General features: G+C 35.8%; 1 protein-coding gene across 5 annotated transcripts in view; it reads left to right on the plus strand.

The window, feature by feature from the left end:
- The window catches only part of nolo (ADAMTS-like no long nerve cord), a 232,257-nt gene extending 223,233 nt beyond the window's left edge, over nt 1-9,024 (plus strand). For 3 of the 5 annotated variants that reach the window (XM_013309804.1, XM_013309815.1, XM_013309805.1), the window contains 11 exons: nt 1,084-1,236; nt 1,322-1,497; nt 2,018-2,112; nt 2,767-2,873; nt 4,659-4,751; nt 5,011-5,282; nt 5,489-5,609; nt 5,846-6,002; nt 6,287-6,432; nt 7,726-7,906; nt 8,465-9,024. In XM_013309804.1, coding sequence (XP_013165258.1) covers nt 1,084-1,236; nt 1,322-1,497; nt 2,018-2,112; nt 2,767-2,873; nt 4,659-4,751; nt 5,011-5,282; nt 5,489-5,609; nt 5,846-6,002; nt 6,287-6,432; nt 7,726-7,906; nt 8,465-8,571 — 1,608 coding nt within the window. In that variant the 3' untranslated portion in view covers nt 8,572-9,024. The remainder of the gene's footprint in view (nt 1-1,083; nt 1,237-1,321; nt 1,498-2,017; nt 2,113-2,766; nt 2,874-4,658; nt 4,752-5,010; nt 5,283-5,488; nt 5,610-5,845; nt 6,003-6,286; nt 6,433-7,725; nt 7,907-8,464) is intronic. The other 2 variants (XM_013309807.1, XM_013309822.1) reach the window with 2 other exon arrangements.
- The last annotated feature ends 609 nt before the right edge of the window (nt 9,025-9,633 follow it).

The raw sequence follows: 9,633 nt of genomic DNA on the forward strand, positions 1-9,633 counted from the left end.
GAGCGAGCGGCCACCTGAAATCGCTGAAATAGCGAAGTGACCGTTGCCCATAGACATAGGCAATTGCATATGCGTTGCCTACCTTTAATCGACGGAGGAGAGGATGCACAGAAAGAAAATATTTTCCCTTCCCATGCATCCTCTCATCCGGAAAGTCCACTTCCACTTCCCATCCTGTCCTTATAAGAAAAAGGGTGGGAAGGGAAAGAGGACTAAATTAGGCATCCGGGACGCACACTCATCAGACGAAACGCGGAATTGCTTCATTCACGCCTGTCTTCTGTGTGGTCGTGCTATTTCACCGGGCGAGCCGGGACAATTCGTGCGAAGATGTTAAAGCGGGCTCTACCACTGTTTGGTTCTCTGCCACTGGTACCTTTTGGTTTAGAATAAATTGTTTTACCTTTATGATAATTGACAGAAAGCGAGAGGAATATAGAAAGTAAAAAACAAAAAAGATCAAAAGCATATTTAGTCACGTGAAATTTATAAAAACAATTTACATCCGAAAGTCAATTTAATTTAATAAAATGTCGTGTAAAAATTAAGATAAAAGAATACTTAAACTATAGAACTTTAACTTGAACAATTCACTGCTTAACTTTTTAATTTACACTTAAGTCTCTTAAAGAATTTTCTCGACCAGCGCACTACTATTGATACGGCTCTAAGGAATTTCTCATTTGTCACTTACACGTAGACAATTTGTCATGTTGTCTACTATATTTGATTTATAGCTACAACAATTATTTACTCTGATATTATTTACACGCTATTAAACATGCAATTTCTCATACAGTGTTTGGAGAAATTATGCTATTATTTTTATACAGGCGCTTGAATTATATCTACTTTTATGACATTAATGCCTTACTGTGAGTTTTCACTGCTGTAACATTGCGAATACATAGTCATCTTTCTTATTTTCCTTGGAAACAAAAAGAGATGACAATTCTCGTTTCCGCAGTAACACACAAAATCTGTTAAATAGCTTTTAATTATAAACAGGCGCTTTAATTTCTTAAACATAAATGATAAAACTATTCAGATTTTTTTCATCATAAAACTTTTTACATATTTTAGGTCACAGTAAAAGTTGGTGGTTCAGCGACAATTTTCTACGGAACCCAAGTTAAAATTAAATGCCCCGTCAAAGGATACAATAGAACGAAGATTCAATGGGCGAAGGACCATCAGATTATAACAAAATCTAAAAAGCATAAAATTTCTAAAAAGGTGAGTTTTCCTTTCTTACATTCCAGGTGCAGACAAATTGATTTAGAAGATTATTGTCCATTTACTTTAATCATTCTCCCACCAGGGGGCGCTACGCATCACCTCTCTTTCGCTCCGTGACCACGGCGTATACACGTGTGTAGCAGGCCGGTCTAGTGCCAACTTGACTCTTGTCGTCAAACCACGACCTGGAGAATATCCTACCAGTGAAGAGATAGGACAGCCTAAGCCATTGGATGACCCGTCGTCTTTATCTGACAGGTCAGACAAACACTTCTAATTCATGAAAACAACATTGTTGAATTAAGGTTAGGTTAGCTGCTTACGGAACATTGGTGATCGTACGGTGATTTTAGCAAACGAACGAGCGACCACGTGAAATCGCTGATATAGCGAAGTGACTATTGCCCATAAACATACGCAATTGCATATGCGTTGCCTACTTTTAATCGACGGAGGAAAGGATGCACAGAAAGAAAATATTTTCCATGCATCCTCTCATCCGAAAAATCCACTTCCCGTCCTGTCCTTATAAGAAAGAGGTGTGAAAGGAAAGAGGACTAAATTAGGCCTCCGGGACGGACTCTCATAAGACGAAACGCGGAATTACTTCCACTTGACGCCTGTCTTCTGTGTGGTCGTGGTATTTCACCGGGCGCGCCGGGCTAATGTTAAAGTTAAATTTATCAAATATATCTTTAAAATCTTGTTTTAGAAACACGTGGTTCTGCTTTATTCTTTCGTAATATTTCTTGAACTTATCCATTATGTTATCAAGCAGGTCGGACGGTCGCGCGACATCCGGAAAAGTGGATGATCAATCACACGAACAGCGGCCCGGTGACCAGAGGAAAACTTATAAAAGCAGACAACGAGGTAACGTGGTCTTTCTATCATATCTAACTTAATGCTAAATTACATATCTTACTAATATTATAAATACATATGTTTGGGTAGATGGATGGATGGATTGTTTTTCTGAAGGTATCTCCAGAAAGGCTGCATGGATCTCATACGAAGAACACATAGGCGAACACTAATTAAGTTTTTTTTTTTATTCCGCGGACGGAGTCGCGGGCGACAGCTAGTATGGTATATTAAAATCTAAAAGAAATTAAAACGACTGGATAACATTAGCTAGGTTTAATTTAATAAATACAACCTGTGAAACCTATTTTTTTCGTTATTATCATCATCGGCTCACTATACGTCCCCACCGAGGGGCTCGGAGCCTACCCTAAGTTAGTGATTAGGCCATCAACCACGCTGGCCAAGTGCGGGTTGGTTAACTTCACACATATCTTCGAATTTCTTCTCAGATATGTGCAGGTTTCATCACCGTAAGATCGTCGGATAAATGTACATATAATATGTAAATCAGAAACTCGAAAAACACATTGGTACATAACGGGATTCGAACCCAGGACCTGCAGATTGCAAGTCAAGTGCTTGACCCCTGAGCCACCGAAGCTCACATGCGTTATTACTATTATTTTCATTTAATAAAAATGAACACAAAAATTGTCTTAGGTAAACTAGATAAAGTAAGAGATGCGCTCTACGGCAGTGCAGGAACCCCGTCAACTAAATCACCAAGCTTCAATTCTCAAGCCCGTGATATCTACGATGAGAACGAGGTACGTATTTTATTACATTTGTTCTTACAATCTTTATATATATATATATATATATATAATTCTTCTGTGAGTGTGTATGTCACTGAAGTCTCAAACGACTGGACCGATTTTGATAAAATTTTTTGTGTGTGTTCAAGGGGATCTGGGAATGGTTTAGATTCACAATTTTCATCAAATATTAACTTCATATTAATTTTTTCAAATTAAAGACGTGTAGACAGGACAACGTCTGTCGGGTCCGCTAGTGTTAAATAGAAATGGTGAAACTGGTCTCGGATGTATTTTAAAAGGACTGGAATTTCCTTCTATTAAATTTACTTAACGCGGTTATTATGATACGTTGGTTAAACTCTAGTTTGATGTATCTGTAACGTAATTTAAGTCATTAAAGCCAGTCTTCTATTTTGAATTGTACCTCTTTGGTATGGCAGTCAAAAAGCTATTTTAATTTTAAGAATTGAAATCATAGGCAACTGTAAACAATAAATTTAATTTGCAATGTAAAAAATAAAAATGCAATGACATAACCTCAAACATTTTAAAACGCGAACACTTTTTATTCCTTCTAGCATTTGTTTTTTGTTAAACGAAGGAACATGAGCTTATCTTACTAATATTACAAATGCGAATGTTTAGATGGATGGATGTTTGTTTGAAGGTATCTCCAGAAAGGCTCCATCGATCTCGCTGAAATTTAGCATAGATGTAGAACATAGTCTGGGAGAACACATAGGCTACTAAGTTTGTTTTTAATTCCGCGCGGACGGAGTCGCAGGCAACAGCTAGATCTTCAAATAATTCTTTGTATCGTTTAGAGATGTTAAAACCGTGACTCCTTATTGTCTCGCGATATGGCGGCGCTAAATATAATTTTATTGCCGCAGTAAAGTATGCCATAAACTTTATTGAGCCCATTTTACTGCAGAACTTAGCAAAATTACTTACGATATCTAATCATTATTGCTTTTAAAGAAAGTTCCACTCACAAGCATAAATGTGCCAAGCAAAAAGTTCTAAGTGTTCAGATTATAGATAAATGTAAAATGAATATAAAATTAAAACAATAATTTGAATTGAATTATTATTTAACGAAAATTTCTTCATTTTTTTTTTGTTTTTTTTTAATTAAAAATATTAGCAGATTTTTTTGTAATTTTACTAATTTTTTTTTACCATTCCAACTAAGCTCTAGGCTTGTGCTAGCATATGGTTTACGACAATAGTCGAATGGCGGAATTCGAACCCCCGACCTCGTGATCGGAAATCTGTACCCTTAACCATTAGGCTATTGACGCTTTGACTCTACAGCGTATAAAACGTCACCTTAAAATAATCATTTTAAACATTGATAAAAATTGGTACCTTTATTACTTTACAAGGCAACTTATTAAAATAACTAGAAGTTTCAAATCTCACTAATATTATAAATGCGAAAATTTTGATGAATATATGATGTTTGTTAGAAGGTATCTCCAGAAAGTATGAATGGATCTTGATGAAATTTGACACAGATGTAGAACATAATCTAGAAGAACACATAGGTTACTAATTAAATGAGTCGCAGGCGATGGCTAGGACTCTACGAGTAGTAATATTCGGGGTTAGAACTATTCATCATCATCAGCTCACTATTCCTACCGAGGGACTCGGAGCCTACCCTAAGTTAAGGGTGATAAGGCCATAGTAAACCACGCTGGCCAAGTGCGGGTTAGAACAATTGTTGATTTATAATTTTTATGATTGTTAACTTTGTGTTCACGCCGCTTGGGACTTTACGAACAAAAGGAGAGTGCAGTCTCTTCTAGGATGCTACCGCCAAAACCAAGCAGTGCTTCCCGACTGTTACCATGTCTGCATTACATTATAATGCAAGTTCAGGTGAGATGTTCCTAAAATAGAGCATGCCAACCGGGACCTGGATGACACTAATATTTCATCTATGGCATGCTTTAACCGGTGTCATTTCTACTGGTTTGATTTGTCGTGTCTCATATCTTCTATGGCTCATTTAGTTCATAATTGGGAATTTCAAATATTGTGTCACTAAATTCTTCTTGTGTTGTACAAATTTCTTAGTATTAATCGTTACAATAATCCGGTTTCTTTTAAATAAAAACATTTTAATTGATAAATTTAGATGTTTTTGGGTTTTCAGACAATCTTGGGGATATCTCGAGGTCAAAGGATGGTGGATTCTATAAGCGTGTACCAAAATCACGTGGCTCCAACAAAAACACACTTCGTGAATCTCGACGACAAGCAAATCGTTTACCCAGAAGATGATTATTCTGATATAATAATTGTTAATGAAGATTACATCAGACAGACAATCGAAAGAGCTGGACAGAATAATTTCAAAGAAGACGTTTATGACTTAATTGAGACTACTGTTGCACCAAAAGAGGAAATGTAAGAAATAAAAAAAAGATTTACTGATTCCCTTTACCTAATTATTGTATACGTTGGCAAACGAGCAATTTGCTAACATGACATAAGCGACCATCTCCATAAATATCTCTAACATTCTATATAGGTTTTTCATAGAAGCAAAGGACAAATAGAATGCAAGTCCTATATTAAATTGCAAATTAAATAACACTTTCTTTATTTTTCAGTGTACTTATGCCGGCTGAAATGGCCGATGGCATTGAGTATTCATGGATGACGACCGAATGGTCCGGCTGCAGCGCCCCTTGTGGTCAGAGCGGACACCAAGTGAGAGGAGCTGTTTGTCAGGTAACTAAGTCACCGATAAACCAACTTATATTGAAGGAGTCCTAATTCGTAGTATCTAACCAACACTTTAACTCTTGTTAAAGCCAAAAGGAATAAGAAAGAGAGCTAAATTGTAGAAACCGTAAAATGTGGACACGGCATTTTGGAGAAAAAAGCTATAAATACTCAAGAAGCTAAAGCTTTAAAACACATACAGGATGTTTTTTCACTAATGCTTAAATTTTGTTGCTTCTTAGTATAAGAGAGACAACATCACGACAACCGTGGAAGCGGAGGAGTGCTTGGGACGTGGAGCGAGTCCACCGAACGTACTACGAGAGTGCCTGGGACCCGTCTGCGCAATCTGGCATACATCTGCCTGGTCATCACCGAAGTGCTTAGCCAGTGGAGCTGGTGAGAATTCATATGTGAAAGTAACTTAGTAAAAGTCTTGGTATCAATGTTAATTGCTTCAGAATTCTGTTGTATATTGGCTTTAGTCGTTTAGTCCAATTGGAATTGGTGTCATTTAAGAAGCATTAGTACTCCCTCCAAATACCCATTAACTTTGACATCGTCATCAACACAAATCTATGGTTAAACTGCTATGCTGATGAAGAGAGACGATAGTACCGTGGACGTCTAATTCTAGGACTTGAAGAAAACGGTGTGTACCTATTCTATTTATGTTCAAACAGCACTTCTGCGTCGCAAAGTGGAATGCATCACAGAGAACGGCACCAAATTACCAGAGTCCTCGTGCTCAGCTGAATCTCGTCCGGCGAAGACCAAACGACAGCCGCAGCCCTGTAAGCCAGCCTGGTCTGTCGGACCTTGGAGCAAGGTTAGTTGAAATTACATGAATCTAAGTGTAACATCTGAAAATTCCTACTGTTGCAATATTAAGAAATTTGCACTTTCGCTAACAACTTTTTAATGTAATCATCATGAGCGTACACGTCCCCACCGAGGGGCTCGGAGCCTACCCTAATTTGGGGCTGACTAGGCCATAGTCTACCACGCAGGCCCAACGCGGGTTGACGTCACACATATCTTTGATTTTCTTCTTAGATATGTGCAGAATCACGATGTTTTCCTTCACCGTAAGAACGTTGGATAAATGTACATATGTAAATCGGAAATCGAAAAACACATTTGTACATGGCGGGATTCGAACCCAGGACCTGCAAATTGCAAGTCAAGTGCTTAACCCCTGAACCACCGACGCTCAATTAATATAATATTGAATGCAAAATCTTCATTCGGCAAACTTGTATTGTCAAGTTATAGAATGTTTGCTTAAAACAAAAAAGCAATATTGTATTCCAAATTCAAAATTTTATTTATTGAAAAGGAAACGGAAGGATTATTCAGGAATGAAAGAATTTTTCGTCTCTTTTGTTCTTTATTTATATGCCTGAATTTTTTGGTGATTCTTTTTTTTTTTTACAATACTTTTTCATCAGAACGTATTGTCTTATACCTCGCATTATTAAGTAGAGTTCTGGAGGAAACTTTAGAAAGAACATAAAAGTTTTATTATATAAAAGACGTGTAGGTTTGTATAAGTATCTTTGATAATATTTTGTACTATTTTGCTTAAAAATTGGAATAATAAAATTGACCATTTGCAACAATTCATTTAAGCAAGCAGTTGACCGTATTTGAATCTCAAACTTGATTCGACGAGACAAATTGAGTTACCAATTGATGTCGATTTGGTTCTAACTCTATTAATCAAATCGATTTAACATGTCTGTTATATGTCCACGACATCGCATATATGTATATGTAACATCACGTAGTTTACGACAGATTACTGTACATATACGTGCCAGAGGTCGGTATCCATAGACATCTACATCTATCTTTAATCGATGGAGAAGGGGACGCACGGAAGGAAAACATATCCCCTTCCTATGCGTCCATCACTCCGTCAAATCCACTTCCAATTATTTCCTTTCAAAAAAGATGGGAAAGCGAAAGAGAACTCCGGCACACACACTCGAAACGCAGTGTGACTTCCACTTGATGCCTGTCTTCTATGTGGTCGTGGTATTGCCCCGAGTTAGACCTACTTATGCAACAGTTGTGTTGCTGGCACCTACCACTGTTGTAGCTATATTTTATCTTACAGTGCATAGGTCTATGTGGAACTAAGGGTCAACAACACCGAGTGCTCCGATGTGTGTGGCGTGCTGTAGGCAACAGCAAATCGAAGCGCAAGCGGGAACGCAGTGCTGGCACCGCTTGTGAGGGTTTGAAGCGACCGGTAGTTACCAGATCATGTAACGTTGCTCCTTGTCCTGTCAACAAAGGTAATTGATTAGCTTAATTGTTTTATATTTGAGAAAAAGTGTACTTTTTAAACGTCTACCAAGGTCAGTTAGCCTGTTACAAAGGGTCTACCATGAATATATGTGAAAAAATTTTCGTAACGCCATCGACAAAATTAGTATTAAAAATTTTGCACCCCTACAAGTTGTAAAGTAAATTTTGGATCACCAAACCAACCAAATTTTGGATCATTGGTCGAAAATATTCGTAGTATGTCTTCAGATGTTAATGGACGATGATAAATTCTGAGCGACCTTTATTGTTTCCATTCTTTTATAAAAAAAAATTAAATTTACTGGCAAACAACCATAAATGAGTAAGTCAACTGATTTAAAGCTATCACTATTGCCGCAACGCTTACAAACACTGGTGACATAAAATTAAAATTAGGAAGAAAAAGAGGGGAATATGGTATGTATTAGAAAAGGATGGAGTCAGCAGATTGTGGTCATCTCTTCTTAATGTTGGATATCTCCACTTGAAATATGATGGATATTTTATTACTAAAACTGGCTATTAATATGTTTTTCTGTTTATAGATGGTATCTGTAAAGATGGATCAAGATATTGCGAGAACGTTCGTGCAATGAATATGTGTGCATTGAAACGATACAAAGAACATTGCTGCGAGACTTGTCATAACTGATGGTGTCACTGCCCAACTCTTGTCGTCTCTATCTTATCATAAAGAAAGAAAGGGATAACAATACTAGTACCATAGTTGGAATCAACAGTAACAAGTTAGAAAAACAAATGAAATACGAAAAGCTTCAGTGATTTAAATTTAAATTAAATAAACTTAATAATATACCAGGATTAAATCAAAATGAAGAATTATATTAATAATGTCAAAATAAGTGCAGTGCCAAAAACTAAATAACGAATCTATGGGTCTGCGGTAAGTGATTGTGTGATTGGTTTGAAGTTGTCGTGTTATAAAACAATTTGAACATAGTTCTATCAAAGGAAAATGAACTCTATGGAATTGTTAAAGGTAAAGGAATAGAAAAATAATGGATTAATTGTTGTGCTTGGATGTAATGATATTTATTGCAAATAGATGATGTTTGACACGCATTATAAAAAAAAAATAATTGGGCAAAATAAATTTGTGAAAAAGTTTGCAATCACTAACTACATTTGATTTATTTTAAATAAATGATTCTATATAACATTAAAAACAACATCAACTAAAAATTAAAAAAATATATAAATATATAAAAAAAATTACTTTAGTCTTGAACAATTTTAAAAACGCAAACTTAGTGAACGCAAACTTTTTTATGTGTACATTTATATCTTCAAAATACTTTATGTCTTGATCCTTTATGTAAAAGTATTTTGGCATTTACTATTCAAAATATAACATATTATGTAAATCAAAATATAGAAATATGTATATTAAAAACGTCAGGTGTGTATGAAAAGATGTCATGATCTTATCGATCTGAGCACAAAGACTTGGAAGTCGAAAATTTTCGGACCTTTTAAAAAAATATAGACACATCAAAAAAAACGTTAACTAACAAAAGTTGAAAATTTTTATTATTTAGTTATTTTTTTTAAATTCAAAAAGTTTTTTTTTTTAAACGTGTTAACTTGATAAAGGTTCATTTTCAAAATCAACTTTTGGTAATTAGCGTAATTTTTTTTCTCAACGGGTCTTTGAAAATTAATTATTTGTAATATATATTATATAAATATATGT

This window comes from Papilio xuthus, unplaced genomic scaffold (genome assembly GCF_000836235.2).
Source record: "Papilio xuthus unplaced genomic scaffold, Pxut_1.1 DF829660.1, whole genome shotgun sequence".
NCBI lineage: Eukaryota > Metazoa > Arthropoda > Insecta > Lepidoptera > Papilionidae > Papilio > Papilio xuthus.